This window comes from Calonectris borealis, chromosome 4, assembly GCF_964195595.1.
Source record: "Calonectris borealis chromosome 4, bCalBor7.hap1.2, whole genome shotgun sequence".
Classification (NCBI taxonomy): domain Eukaryota; kingdom Metazoa; phylum Chordata; class Aves; order Procellariiformes; family Procellariidae; genus Calonectris; species Calonectris borealis.
In genome coordinates, this window is record NC_134315.1 from 27,516,610 (window position 1) to 27,532,708 (window position 16,099).

The 16,099-nt window shown below is 40.5% G+C and overlaps 1 protein-coding gene across 1 annotated transcript in view; it reads left to right on the forward strand.

Annotated features, from left to right (window-relative positions):
• The window catches only part of LIMCH1 (LIM and calponin homology domains 1), a 186,315-nt gene that overhangs the window by 117,500 nt on the left and 52,716 nt on the right, over nt 1-16,099 (forward strand). The window contains exons 7-11 of the mRNA XM_075148972.1: nt 2,959-3,154; nt 7,501-7,750; nt 8,431-8,685; nt 14,044-14,334; nt 15,589-15,843. Coding sequence (XP_075005073.1) covers nt 2,959-3,154; nt 7,501-7,750; nt 8,431-8,685; nt 14,044-14,334; nt 15,589-15,843 — 1,247 coding nt within the window. The remainder of the gene's footprint in view (nt 1-2,958; nt 3,155-7,500; nt 7,751-8,430; nt 8,686-14,043; nt 14,335-15,588; nt 15,844-16,099) is intronic.

Sequence of the window (16,099 nt, forward strand, 5' to 3'; positions counted from 1 at the left end):
GCTGCAGGTCAAGGACAAAAGCAAGAGGCTGGGACTTGATTCATTGCAGATGTCGGAGCTGGGAGCAGAGTAGAGATCTCATAAAAGCTGAAAGCTATATATTCCTTTAATGTAAAAACAGAGCACTTAGCAGTCCTGAAAAGTCTTGTTTAGGTGATACTGTTACGAGGGCCGCTGGCATCTTATGTTAAGGTCACCTCCCTACTCCTGTACCCCTGCAGTATTTCCCACTGGCAATTGTGGGCTTGTCTGTTACTGAATTTGAAGAGGATTTGGTTGTAAAATAGAACATGTTAATCATGCTGCGCAACACACTGATGTTCTTTATAGCTGAGCTCGAGTGATGAAAACACACTTTATCACATTCTCTACTGGCATTTTTTCCACTGAATTTAATAATTAAATTGACCATAAATTCAGTCTGGTTGAGTTTTTTTGTTATAAATCCTCTCTACCCTCCTTTTTTAATAAGCAAATCAAAAGACAGCTCAGATGTAAGTTGTCTCGGACTCATCTTTTTCTACTTCTCATACTGAAAGGGCTATTCATTTCTAATTTTATTCATGCTACTCTGTTTTTAATTTCATTAACTATTTGGATACGCATTCTTTTTTACTTTTAAACTAGAAATTCCCAGTGACAAAATGTCCATGGCTTTTTGATTATATTTAGTGGGTGGAACTTCCTGGAGAAAGGCATCTTATATTTGGCAATCACACTTTTACTACCACTCGGTGACATACTGTGTTTTTAATTAGATAATATGAAAGACTAATGTGCTGTTGTGTGTCATGTTACGGTGTTATCAGTCCCACAGATAGCCACTTTCTTTTTCCCGTTGATAACATTTGGGAGATGACGTTTGCCCAGAGCAGGACAAGTACCCGTCTGTGAGACGGCGTTGGGCTGGGAGAGTAGCTTTGCCAAGGGGAAGGCTGTAAAGAACATGTTTACAGAAGTCTAGGATCCCATCCTGGTGCCTGCCTCCTAATTCCTGGTGAGCGGCATGCAAAATTAACGTCAACAGGCCTTTGAAAGTAGGGTCTGCAGAACTCATTAGTTCACAATTGGACTGTTTTCAAACTCTGGGAGATAGTGAATGCAGGATGGGGCTTATTGCCTGAGTTTAAGTCCCTGTAGCTGCTGAGCAGTTCTGTGTCATTCAAATACAGTAATTTAGGAAAATGGAAGTGTGCCTGAGGATTGAGAATAGCTGATTGGTATGAAGGGATGAGGGGATTTAGGGAATTTGGATTTTTAAAAAGATTTTTGGATCGTGTCGCAAACCGGATTTTGGTAGGATTTTTAGATTTGTTTTTGGATGTGTGTAAGTCATGCAGATTTCAGGGAGACAGATCTTTGTTGTCTAGTGTTTCTACTAGTCTTTTAGTTCATTAAGTGAGACTGGGGAAGAAAATTACATAGGATCCAATTATTACTTTGTTAGATGAATTTTATTTGTTTTTAGAAAATACTTTCACTTCAATTTGCAGTGAGGTTACTTATTGACATTACCACAGTTTAGCTTGGCCTTAGGGGACCTTTCCGCTGCCCTTAATGTGCTATTTTGGCAGCGTAATAGTGAGTGGCACTAATTAAGCCTTCTTCCTGAAAAGTCTGCAGGACGTTGGGTCTGATCTCTCCGTCTCGCTTTGAGCCTCCCTCTTTTTCAGTGCACAAGCTTTGGTGTGTTATTGCAGGGTTCTCCTCCCTCCATCACTTCTGCAGCAAACCTGCTTTCTTGTGGAGGTGGCCCGCCATAGCGTACTGTGATGTCCTTGATTGATCTTCTCATTGGCGATACTAGTAATGGGTAAAAGCTTAGCAGTCAAGGACAGTGGGAGCTGTGCTCAACGTAGCCATTGTGCTCCAGCTAGTGGTAAGCAGGGGGTGCTTCTTAATTAGGAATTAATATTCAAATGCTTCTGGGGAAAAAAAAGAAAAAGAAAAAAAAAATTCACATTCCAGCCTCTTTGGGTCACAAAATGTCAGTCTGATAATGGCACCCACATCTCTGACTTTACTTACTGTCGGGGGAGAAAAAAACAGATTTATCTTTGCATAAAAGTAGTTATTTTTGTTTTTTCTCAGCCTGTGCGATTGTAATTAATGTTAAGACGCTCTCTAAAACAAGGGATTTATTATAATGCAAGGGTGAGGATGGCTTCTATTGACCTTTTCCTCTGCTGGAGTTTCAGTGTTTTAGTATGTGCTGCTTGCACTGGAAAGAATTTATAATCACAGGGCTGTCAAAGACAACCATTGTTCTCCCTGCTCTGAACATGTGGGTCAGCTACAAGTGCTTTCATATCCCCCAGAGCCAGGAGCTGGCAAAGAGTAAAGAGCACAACTGAATTCTTCTGAGGCATCAGGAAAAGCATTTTGCATATTTTTCATTGCTGATTGCTTCAGAAAGACATCCCTCTTTCATAACAGGAATTTCTCTTCAAGGTAGAGGGAGGCTGGGGCACACTGCTTCATTATTTTACCGAGCTGAAGCAGCAGCAACAAATGCTGTCTGCTGGTGTCCCAGCCAGATACAATAGATGGGCAAGGGGAGGCGGGGGGGATCTTTTGGAAAGCAGCAGACTTAAACCTGATGCAGGCACGATGTTAAAATTGTAGTGCCTTTGCCTGTGCTATGGACTATGGACGACAAGTCAAGTTTCAGGTTACTTTCAGTTTTGATCTGTTTATTAACTTGCCTATTGCAACTTTTTCTCAGTTCTTCCTACTAATGTAATGAGCGGAGTTTCCTCTTAATCAGCATAGAATTGGGGTTTATTGCAAACTCGCACTTTTGTTTTGAGGGGGAGAAGGGGTAGAAAACAAGGAACCCTTTTTTGGGGAGGAGATTTTTAGTATTTGGGAAGATGCTTTGTTGTCTGATGCGTAATGGATCTCACGGGTATGTCAGTGGCTTCTTTATGACGAGGTACCTGCTGTACTTCCATGTAGGAAACGGAGGATATTGAGAGCCCAAAGCGCAGCATTCGTGACAGTGGCTATATAGACTGCTGGGACTCTGAACGCAGCGATTCCCTCTCCCCGCCTCGCCACGGCAGAGATGATTCCTTTGACAGTCTGGACTCCTTTGGCTCCCGCTCGCAGCAGACACCATCTCCAGATGTAGTGCTCAGAGGGAGCAGTGATGGTAAGTACCGGTCACAGTGCGGCACGTGCATAACGTTGTGACATATAAGTAACATTTCTGGAGCAAATGTCCCATTCGGAAGCTGGACACAGCCTCTGAATCATGGCAATCCAGTGGGAGAACTTCTCTGTGAATGCTGATTTGTGCTGCCTGAGGTTTAGATGACTTTGCCAACAACTTACTTGAAGTCTGTCTCAGTTAGGATAGCGTAACATTGGAAAATGAGTTACATCATTGCAGTGTAATTTTATGATGGGAAGAGTGCTTTTCTGGGTTACGGTGTAAGAGGATGTTATGCAGACTCATTTTAAGTTATAAACTAGGCTGGAGCAAGAAATAAAAGCGCAGGAACAAGGGAAATATTGAAGTGAGTAAAATGTTTGCTTAAGTAAATCCTGGGCAGATAAATGGCATAGAAATATCTTGGAAATGTCTGACACTTGACAGAGTTCTGAAGTCTGATGTACAACATTTTACCAAATGTCATATTTGTTTTCATGGTATTTAGAAAATTGGATAAATTAATAGCTCCCAGAATCAGAGCTGTGGCCATCTTTGTACGCCTTTGAGTGAGGACATGCAGCTCTAGGCTTACAGAAGGGGTGCTGCTTCTCTGCCTTTCTTGTCTGATTCCCAGAGGCTTCCAGAGGCTTGTAAACACCGCGTGCTGGATGAGGAAGGATTTGCTAGGGGTAGGTGTGGAGCATGCACTTGGGTTACCTGTCATGAGCAGGATTCTGGTTCAGAAGAGAAGGATGCTTGACTGAGGCTCCCTCTGCACGGTTACATTCCCAATGAACAGATGAATCAGTCAAACTTCACCATCAGATGAAGTTACGTTCCATACATGAATCACTTCTCCTTAGTAATGTTATTTATTTAATAAAAAAAAGAAGGGCAGAAAGACTTTTTGGTAGGAACCAGATGTTCATACTGCTTTTGGCAATGTGAAAGAAACTGGTGCTAATCATAACCGGATACATGAGAGATTTCCTGAGGTGATGGGGAACTCCTTAAAACTGAAAAGCTGGCAGGGAGAGCTGGTATCACAGCTGAATTATGAAAGAGCTGTGGGGAAAGCAGGGCTGAGATCTGCTCTGCTGTTTTGAGTGGCCTGTGGTTGACCATCCAGAACCAGCTACTGGGGCTGATTCACTGAAACAGCCTCATGCCCCCGCAGACACTGAACAGAGCACAGTCTCCACATTGCAAAACATTTTTCTGCCTTCCCAAATGAGACAGAAGTGTGGTGTTGCCAAACGGGAACACCTTACGTGTCCTAATCAAGAAGCGTTGCTCCATCCTGGGTGCTCAAGGAGTGTCCTGCCTACTTGGAGCTGGTGGGCAGCCAGTTACATATGTCCTATTGCTACTTCCTATCAACTTCTGCTGTATTAGCAAATTTTGGTAAGGTTTTATGGTTGCTTGTTTGCCGCAGCTAAGACATACTATCTTGTCACATTCTTGAGTCCATAACAAACACAAAATAAGATGCAAGCATACAAAGCTTGTTCTTAAAAATTAGTCTTTAACAATATCCAGACCTAGGGTGCATGCAGATGCTGTGTGCACATGTATGACTTGTCCAGCCAGCCCTTTCTAATACATCCCATTTTCCCTGCTTGCTGCTGCCATAACTTCACAGCTGTCTTCTCCAAGAGTTGCAGGTGAGGTGTAGCTTGGCTGACCTCTTTTCTGTCGAATCTCTTCCTGTGGCCCCAGCAGGCCAGTGTTTCACTCAGCTGCATGTAGTTTTTGATAGAAATAATGTATATGCAAAGCTGAATGGAGGAAAAGGTTCTGCTTGCATTACTTCTCTCTCCTTTCAGATAGGAGCTTTATAAACCCAATAATATGATAGCGAAATAAAACTATGATTCCTTCCACTCCTAGAAAAAAAAATTAAGGAATGGAGATCATTTAAGTGATCCTAAGGTGATGATTAGTTTAGGTAGAAGCAGTAAGTAATACTACCTTCACAAATGCCGTCTGTGGTTAGCCCCACTGTTTAGGACTTGCTCTGGTGTCCTATGCGGACCCTGTCCCTTGGCAAAAAGCAAACAAAACCAGTGGTAGGGCAGAACAGTTTGTTTAAAACACAGTAGAATTGCAGACTGACCTGCCCGTAGAGTTGCTAATGTACTCAGGAATTAATAAAATCCTCTGCTTGGCCGGCAGTTGTGCATGGATCCTTGTATGAAGGATCTGTGCATGTCTGTGGTATATAACTGCTTGTTACGGGTTGTGGAAACTGGCTGCTGCTTCTTCTAGTTGGAAATGCAGAACAACAAAGTTAAGGTTATAAATGTAGAGCACGGCTGCATCTTCCATTCGGCACTTTGGCTTCAAGTGCTTTTTTTTGCAAATTTGAGCTGAAAATAATTTCACAAGTAAAATATGAATAATTTAAGAAGCTGTTTGTCTTTGAAGTACTCAACTTGGGGATGCTGGTAGGCACATCAGTAATGAGGGAGAGGAATCTGTTCTAATTCCTCTGCTACTGTGGTTTTCTATTCCAGCATTTCTGTCTGCCGGTTCAAGACTGGTTTTCATGTGATACAAAAATAAACACCAGAACAAAGTCAAGAGCAAACAGAATAGCAAATAACAGTAAGGGATCTTTTCTTTTTTTTTTAGCTCCTCTGTGGCCCTGCTCAGCTCTTCAAACCTCAGCTATCCTCAGACACCCGTGGTTCTGTGGTTGTGTCTTCACTTTTTGTTGAGACATAGACTCAGGTTACCAGTCACGGTGCTAGTTATCATATGCTCTTAACCAAAATTGTTCAAGCAAAAGATTACTGGCAAAAAGTGCATTGTGATTTTTGCCTAACTAGCTCATTTCCATTGTGTCTTGTCTTTTCTTACTGTTCCCTTTCACTCTTCTTCATCTCTCTCCAAGCAAACATTGAATAACTCAATCTGCTTGCAAAAGCTCTTTGCAAATAACATTCCTGGCATATTTAGACCTCTTTTCCTTCCCCCACTTTGAATTATACACAAGCTACTTGTGATTTTTATGACTTCATTGTTTTCAGTTGTTCATTAGGTAGCTCAGTGAATTAGCTAGTAATTTACTAGCGTGGTGAATTAGCAAGAGGACACAACCTGGGTGGCTTCCCTTCACCCCAAAGAGGGGAACAGCTATTGCATATGCAAGTATTGCAAAGGGGCCAAGGGCCAGAGACATCCAGCGTTCTAAAGCTGGGAGAAGATTTGAATGCTGGCGGGAGAAATGGCTGAATATGCTCCATTTCACTCATCAAACCAGGGCCTATGTTGATGTTACACTGCTGGGAGAGAACTATTTATATAGCTTCTTTGTGAATTACTTAAAAAGGCTCATGATGGTGCAGGGAATCTAGTGAATGTCTATGAAGTGGCTTCCAAAATGGCTACGAGGGCAGTTCCACTGCAAATGCTCTTTAAGGTATTTGTCCTACCATTTGGGAGTTTTCTTCTGGAGTTGAAAAAGTCTTGCCTAAGTTTCTGTGTTTTAAATGTGTTGTAAATATCAGGAAGCTTAGTTCGTTTGAACAAAATAAAGTAGTCACTCAGCTCTGTTGATCTCCCATCTTATTCTCTGTAACTCTCAATTTTTCTCTCTCACCTTATTTCTTTTCTTTGCCAGCAAGTATTCTTCAGTCTTTGCTGTACTTATCTAACCTCTAAATCCTGAGATCCGTTCCCTCTCTCCTTGCACCTTCCCATCTGAGGATCAAGTCTCTCTGTTTTGCAGTGTGCTAGACTGATTGACCAGGCAACTGGTGAGACTGGATAAAGACCATCTGAGTCTTCTGGTTTATAGAAGCTGATGCTTATTCTCAGATTTTGATCAAAGCTGGTGCTGTGTGCGTTCAAATTGTCATTAGAATTTGAAGAATTAGAAGATTCCTGCCATTCTGTAAATATACAGCACGCAGCCCTTGAGCTTGTGCTATGCATATGTAGGTTCAAGAGTGTGAATCAGGTCAAATGTACCCATATGTACAACTGGGAGTCATTTGGGCTTTAGTCAGGTAAACTTCTGTAGCTGTCCTGTGTGGTGACAAGTCTGGCTTAATCTGACCCTGAGTTTTTTGATGTGACCTGTGGCTGAAGATGAGTTTTTCAGGGGTAGAAAATAAGGGTTGATGGAAAAAACTGTTTACTGTCTGTGTAGATATTATGGCTACTACCTTTCAGTGACTGATTTTAAAATACAAATACAGGTAAAAATGGCCTCATTTTTTGGTGCTCACATGCTAAACGTAATTTTTTGGTAGTCTTTTCTCTGATTTATAATTTAAAAAAAAAACAACCTGGATGAAAGTGGAAAGAAGAGGGATTTTTTTCTCCTTCCTCACTAGGGAGAGGAAGTGACTCGGAAACTGACCTGCCACACAGAAAGATGCCAGATGTGAAAAAAGATGATATGTTGGCGAGGCGGACCTCACATGGTGAACCTAAATCAGCTGTGCCTTTTAACCAGTACCTCCCTAACAAGAGTAATCAGACTTTCTATGTACCCGCTCCACTTCGGAAAAAGAAAGCTGAACGAGAAGAGTACCGAAAGAGCTGGAGCACAGCGACTTCACCGCTAGGAGACAGACCTTTCAGGTAAGACTGGCCTGTCCAACCTCTCCCTTCCTCAGTCATGATGCTTTAACACTTGCCTAATTTTCGTTCTTTTCATAAGATGTATGAAGCGCCTTCTGCTGTAGTAAATCTCTTGCTGAGATGGTACTGATAAATTGTTTGTAGCAATTGGTGAAGGTGGTAGAAAAGCAATGAGTGGAAAATTGTTATCTTGGTGTCATTATTTACCATACAATGCAATGTATAGCTTGTGTTTGACAAGATGTTGGTTAATATAAGTACCATGGATGTTGACTCAAACCCAAGGCAGGACAAAAATGTTCGGGATGATCTGTCTCAGTTCTCAAGACAGTTACTCACTGACAAATGATACTTATAAGTAACGTTCGATGTGTTCAATCAAAATAGGTAATATTTTTGCTGTGTTTTTTTTAAAATCAATTTATTTGTATGTTGTATTCTATACACCAGTACAGTTTATATAGCTGTGACTATGTGTTTCTGCATGCTGGTTTTGTCAACTGGTATTTCACTTTTGATTTGGCCTAAGAAACAACTTCCATTAAAGAGCATAATTATTTTCCTGGATCATTCATCAGAATATCCTTTGACATCTTGATATCAACAAAATGTGCTTATAATAAGTAAGTGTATATGTTTCAGGCACAGCATACATTAAACTACCTTGTATAATTCAATAGCAAACCCCACCCTGAAACCATAGAAGAAGAACAGAATGAAACATCAGGACTGTGTGAAAAGGCTCCTGAGGCAAGCTCCCTTAAAAATCAAGTAGGTTTGAATCAAAACGAAGGAAGCTCCATAGACCAGTCTCCTTCGTGTAGTGCAAAAGAAACATCAGCACCCAAGGGGAAAGATGCAGAAGAGATCAGAAAGTTAAGACGACTTGAACAAGCTGGCATTAAGGTCATGTCAGCAGCCCAGCGCTATGGCAGGTTAGCCCAACGGTGTGGGAAATTGTGCACGCTTCACGTTTTTAGGATTGGGTTTCCTCAATCTGCTGTGATTTCACTTCTCCTAACAAAAATCCAATCTGCTAAGCACTCACAATTGCTAGTGAAGGTCGTGGTCTGAAAAGGCTTGTGATGTGGCAGCTGTGGATTGCAGAGTTGTATGATGCTAACTGCATTTGTGTTGAGAAATTGTATCGTCTTACAGAGTAACGTGAACAGACTCCAAGAAAACTACTACACAGACTACTTGTCACCTACCATCTAATGCTTTCTTGCATTTAATAAAAAATACATATAAATGTACATTAAAAATGTAAAAATGCCTTGTTTAGGCAAAAGTTTCAGAAACTTACTTTTCTTGTTGCCAATGGGATGGTTTAGTTTACTGAACCACACTTTTTAGGTGGTTAATATTTTTAGCTGTGTTAATAAATGATGCATTTATTTTTAATGGCAGGAACTATAAAAGTACAGTTCTTGTTAACACATGTACCAGTTAAAGCATGGAGGCATAGTTCAGCAATCATAATTTGACTGACTTTGGCATGGAGTATCAGTAGTTATTCACTGTATTATTTATTTTTGGATGTTGTTCAATTTGGTTATTTCCTGTTCTTTAACTCAAGAGTTGAATGATGGCTAGGCTCACTGCCCACGCCTTTCCATCATCTGATATCGGATCCTCATGAAAAATCTCTCTTTCTCATGGGGATGGCCCACAAAGCAGAGTTTTAACCAACATGTCAGAAGCCCAGGCTCTTACAAATGATCAAAATGGTTTGGCTAAAGGGTAAGTGTCCAAATGTCCTCCTGTCTAAAACATTTTATTTTGGATTATGAGGTAAGTCTGGGCTTTGAAGTGTAGTAGTAAAGTACAGCTCTTATGTGATACAGCCTGTTTATAGGTGTAATGAAGCTTGTCTGTGGCCATATACAGATGTGCCATATGCAGTTAAAACAATCACAGTATATACACTGTCATATGTCCCCTTCTCAGGTTTCCTTCACTGTTGTCAAGCTGTAATGAACCAGTGTTTGTGTGTGATTGTGGGGTACTACTTTAACAAAGCCAAATATTAATGAAGAGGAACTATCAATCATAAATTAGTCCTTCAAGCTGAGTTAGTGTGCTAGTTGATCAGGAATCCATAAACCGGTAGGATACTAGTATAATCCTGTTCTGAGCGCGAGGCTGTAGCATTAATGTTAGTAATGTAGTAATACGTAGTAAAGCGTAGTAATAGCTTGTGTTTAGCAGTGCTGTGCACAACAAATAGCACTATTTGCATTTGCATTTGGAGGATGCTCACCATGTTGTCTGAGAGCCCCTTTTCCAACCCTGTGCATGGTCTGCTGGCTTGATCTCCACAAAAGAAGCACATGTGAATCAAATGTGTGGTTCTTTGGCATGAAATCGGGTCTCCTCTTTCCTTGGACAATCTGTTGTCCTGACAGGGCTGAAGGAGAAGGAAGCAGAAATAACAAGCCATTTTCCCTCCTTGCTCTCAGCAGAAGCAACTCCTGGAATTTGGCAGCTGGAAGACGGAGGTGCTGCTGGTTTTCTGTCCCAGCTGAAGGTCAAAGAGCAGAGCTTTGTAGCCTAAGCTTCACCATAGTGAAGTAGGAGTCTGTTCCTGGGGATTGTAGGAAGACACAGCAGAAAAGGCACTGGGGTCAGAGGTCTGTTAAGTGTAAGTAGAAGAATAGTGAGTGAGGAGAACGGAAGATTTCAGTAGTGACACTGTAGGATAAAGGGGGGCATTTGATCATCTCTCTTAACGTCTCATTCTCATTCCCTGTTCTTTGAACCTCTCAACTTTCTCTTCTTGGCATCAAATTCAAATTGCACTAATGGCACTGAGCAATTCTCAATCCCTCTTGTTTCTGTATTCTGATCTTTTTTTTTCTTTCACCCCTCTTACTCCCTCATCTTTCTATGATGCCAGTCTCTTTTTTTCACCTGAGATTGTCAGTCATCTTCCACTTGCTCTGAGTTGAATACAGCTGTTTCCTCTCAACATTTTGACCTTGGGAGGACACCCACTGTGACTTTGAGTTCTACAAGGCATCTAATTGTTCCTAAAGCTGAAACTCAGTTGGGGACCTTTCTGGGTCCGGCACAGGAAGGATTTGAACTTGTACGCAAATGCATTTTTTGCTTGGTATCTAAGTACTTATCTCCCTTGCTGTAACATGTTCTGGGAAAGGACTCCATTGAACTAGATGCTATACAAATGCATGCCAAAAAGCATTCCCCTTTCCCAAAGGAATATGTTGTCTCTTTATAGCACATTGGTTTATTGATATGTGATCCTCCTTGCTTGCTTGTTGTCTGCATCTGTCTCTTATTTACACTATTGTATCTGGAAGATAAGGATCATGGAGACTCCCTAAAAAGAGAAGGAGAATTAAGTCCGCTCCAATAAATGATGGAGAGGGGGAGGGTAGGAGAGAAATGTGAGCAAATGAAGCATTCTTCGCATATTCGTTGCAAAAGGAACATGGACTCTTTTCTTGACAGTGCATAAGTATGCAAAACTCTTTCGTTGTTCTGAAATGAAATAGAAGGATCCACAAACCTGTACGAGACCCTGCTTCAGTGAATGCAGACACCCGTGGTCTGACACTTTGGAAGCACCTGCTGTACCAGCATGGACCTGTGTGTTGTTTCTGCAGGGTCTGGGGCTGGATATGCAAGAGCGATTTGCAAATCTGCAAGGAATTCTGATCCATTGCAAGCTTCAAATCTTCGCTATCTCTGTGGTGAAGTGACCTTAAAAGGTTCTTTTGAGACCACAGAAACTGATTTAGGAGACCCCAAAATGTCACAGCTAATCTCTGATTCCGTTAAAAACAAAATGTAAATGAATGGAAAATATTCTTAACATAGAAACTGATTGGTGAAGTCTAGTTACACACTAAAAACTGTAAGTTCTTCAGGTATTCATTACAATGACTCATAGTTATTCTTTTGAATATTACAACTCCCTATTTTTTTGTTGCCAAAAACACCCTTCTCAGAAATACTATGTTTGATGCTCTCATGCTTCAATAGCATTGGTGGACATGCGATTGAAAAATCCAGTAGTTTTTATTGAGTAATCACTTTGTTATACATAGTTCTTAAAAACTAAAAGCATAAAACAATACCGCCAACGTAAACAGCTGAATAAATGCTCATCTTACTGATTTTCATTTAAGAAGTAAATATGAAGAAGATTGAATGGAGTATTATGTGATTTTATACATGCCCTTTATGTCCAGGGTTCTGAAAATTGTTTCCAAATTATTAGATTTCAGAAAAGGGTAATGGTACCAGTAGTAAAGTCTGATTAAAAAATGACATTAATCATAGGTACCCTGGCTTATTTGGGAGAACAAGTTCCAGCGTATAGGACTTCCTAGATGACTGTTTTCCTTTGTGCCTAAAACGTTAGGCACCGTGCATCTACTTTAGATCAGTATATTTTCTCTAAAGTTTTCAAATTGTTGTACTGGAGAAACAGAAGATGTCTTAGGAAATCATAAATGTAAAATCAGACTCTTTCCCTGATGGTCATCCTGAACTTACTGTATTGCAGGTTTGAAAAGCCAATTGGATTTGGGCAAATTACACTAGTGTATTGACAACCTGTGATTTAGAATTGAGTGATGTAATATGCCTGTTCAGCAGTGAAATTTGAACTTGAAGATGACCTTGTAGGCCTGTTGATTTTGGTATGTACAAGAATCAACATCCTTAGTAAACTTCTTACTATATAATTTTAGGGAAGAAAGAGTAGTAATTGTTGTTATGAGAGGAAGCTAAGGGATAAGACAATACTTGCTGATGGAGGGTTAAAAACGTGGAGCACTGCAAAGCATAAGCAGCTCAGAGACGTCTGTTCCAGCTGATTCTGAAGCTGTTGTGAACAGAGATGCTCATGAGGGAGAGGGAAGAGCAGCTCCCTTTGGAGCGCCGTCTGCCAGGGATGTCTATTGCCTTAAATGAAATCTTGATCCTTCAGAGATATCTAAGGAAAACATGGCCTTTGGCTGATTTGAGAGCATGCTCTCCACATCGCTAACAGGGGATCCTGTGCGTTGCAGCGTAATGAGGCGAAGGCAGGCAGTTCGTATTGCTCCTCTGTCCTCCGAGGCCTGAGCCAGGCTGACCTGTCAGGGATGGTTTATGGCTTCCCTGTAACTTTCTCCGGCAACTTTGTTGAGCAGTACTTTGAAAGAGCAGCTGGGACCATAAAATAAGTGACATGTGTAGTGGACTTTAAAATGTTTTAGAAAAGCAGCTAATCATAGCACTACTGTTTTCTTAAATAGAAGAGAAACTCGAAGCAACCCCTGAGCTGTTTAGATTTGATTTCTTAATGTCACTGTTTAATCCTTTGTGATACTCTCTTTTTCCCTTTGTGTAGCAAGGTGTGCTATATGAAAGAGGAAATGCAAGATATTTGCAGCTTACAAAAGTACTGCATGGAACAGTCTACTACTTGATATCCAACTTCCTAAAATATCAATAAATACAATTTGATTTTTAAATGGGAGAGTTCGCATAGCTCTTGCCATCTGTCTTTTCAGTTTGCTTAAGAGTATTGACTGTTACAAGTTAAAATAAGCTTAATCTTTCTGGGTACCAGCTGTCAAGGGTCTTTATTGTTGTAATCTTCAGTAACAACAAGGCTGTGTTGGTATCAGTCTCATTTCTGACCAAGGCAGATGGCAGTGTGTTCCAGCATGCCAGTATCATTGGCATACTGGTGCTATCGTTGTAGCTAGTGTATGTCAGCATTGGCATAGAGGGCTTATTCTGGGGGAAAGGGAAGGTTAATTAGGGAAAGAATCAAGCGTGGATGTGTGTGAGAAGAAAAGCAGTTAAGAATATTAGGGCAAGCACCCTCAGTGATTACTCAGGTCTTAAAAAAAAAATAGAGCCATTAAGAAGAAAAAGTGCCAAATCTCTGGTATTTCAGGATTCAGCAATGTTGGCCAAGGATCAAGTATTTGCATCAAATCTCTTTGTTTGAAGTGTTTGAGAAGTTTAATACTGCCATTTACAGTACTACATTCCCTGCATCTAGTATGTTAAACTAGTTCTTACTGGTTCTTCTAGCTGTAGCTAAAATAAGTAAAGAACCAACACTGCTGATTTGCTGTGTGAAGTCCTTGTGGATTTGTTACCTGTATATGATAAGTTTTATTTATAACAAGCCTTTGCCCAATCTAACAGCTGCCTGGAGCATATTTGATTAAATGTGCTTGTTTTATGACCTGGAGATGAGTGCTGCCACTCACTTCTCCTCCTCTGGTGCATCAAGAACTTTCTTTAATTTTGCTCTGTGTCAGTAAAAAGCCAACATGTGAAGACAACAGAAGCATCCCAGACATCATCCTTCGCAGGGACAACCCGTTCATGACACATTACCAAGGGAAGGATTCTGGTTCAGAAGATGAAGCAGCCAGCAGAGTTCCTGATTTAGAGAAGGATGACTTTGCCACCCGGAGAGCCAGAATGAATCAACCCAAACACATAGCTCCGTTTAACTCCTTTTTAATTGGACCCTATACAAGTAAAGATAAAGGTAAACTGGAAGACATTAAAAAGCCATTGCAGATGGAGAAGCAGGAACATGCAAGGTGTGCATTCATGGTCTTTTTCTTTCTATTATAATGCTTAATTTCACATGGCTTATTGCTGCGTAGGACTAAAGTTGTCTTGGCTACAAAAAACTTACAGGGTAAAATAAATGCAAATGCCTTATCATAAAGTGAACAAAAAAAGAGATGTAGATTACTTAGTGTAATTTTTTGTTAGAGTATTAGGACCAGGACCTTAAATTGACTATGGCTGTAAATAACATAAAGAGTAGACACTTCTGTTATCTAAGCTCATGAGACAACTCATGAGCATGAATAGTGGAGAATAAACTTAGAAGATACGTTTTGCGTCTCAGCTCTTTTGCTGAGGATTTTCAATGCACATTTTTGGATGCTTTTTTTTCATCTAATGCCATTCTTTTAATACCGTGCAGGAAACATGGACTTACTCTTTAGTTAGTGCACTGAATATACATACCTGCTATACTGCAGCGAACTGTGTTGCACATAGTCCTGATGTTTCTTATATAGCATTGGTTTTGGAAATGGAGTATGGCTTACAAGGTTTCAGCCTAGAAAATCTCTTCTGTCTTCAGTTCAGTGATACAGACCTTTAAGAAGTTGCTGAACACACATATCTGCTAGGCACACATCTTCTTCAGGAAACAAGTATATTTGTTTTATTTGTGCGAAGAGAAGTGATCCTAGATAAAACCACTATATACACATTACAGTGGACCTTAACTGTACTAACTGATACATTCAGAAAACTTCTCTTAATATCTTGTAGCTCTTTTCAGTAATGCAAAATGTGCCTTTCAGCTGCTGGTAATTTGATTTTCTAATGACTAGTTTGGCAGGGCATCTGAAGAGCACATAACTAAATTTTAATATTCTAATGCTATTGACATGACTCTAAGATCAAAGAAATTCTGTAGTATGTTTGCAAGCAAAACTTGAATTCACTTTGCTAATAATATGAAAATGAGATATTTGTAACTATTTACGAGAAAGCTTATTGCAGAAATGCTGAATACAGTACTAACTTAAAGAATTTTCTTGCTTGAGCTAGGAGTAGAAGTCACATGATGAAGTGGTCTCAATAGTGCATGAGCGGGGTAGCATAGATGAGAGGTTTCAACTTCAAATGATTCCATGTTTACTTCCTAAAATGAATCTGCCTATAAATTCAGTTTTATTTTCTTGTGCCCTGAACCTCTTCTGTTGACACTGATTTATCATTGCTCCCTCAAAATATCTTTTCTTGCTGAACTTGAATGTGCGTTAAATTAGAAGAAGACGGGTGCACATGGCGTCAGCAAGGCCAATAGTGACAAGCAAAGCGAACCCACTTCTGCAAACTGAGAAGACCGAGTCAGAGGAGGAACAGCAGGTGAAAGTGCCTGATACTGAGGGAGGTGATTTGGCTAAACGGAAATCTCAAAGTACCCTTCCTCAGCTACGAGAAGATGTGGTTTTTGCGAATGCCTCTATAACAAAAGCAGATCTGGAGACCTGGAAAAGATTGAAACTGTCAGGGGAGCCCAGGTACGGTTTCTGCCTGTGGACAGGATTGGCACCCTAGGAAGCGTGTTTAGTATGTCACGATCTGCTGTGTGTGCTTGTGGTTTAAAACTTGAAAATGCCTTGATGACAACCAGTCCTCACCTGTTTGAATTTTCAGGAGGAGTCCAAAATCTGTACAGGGATGCTATCTATCTATCATTAAATTAAAGTGTGTCCATTATTTAGAACTACTATAGTAGTTTCACGGTCACTCCCCAGTGGACACTCTTAAATGCCA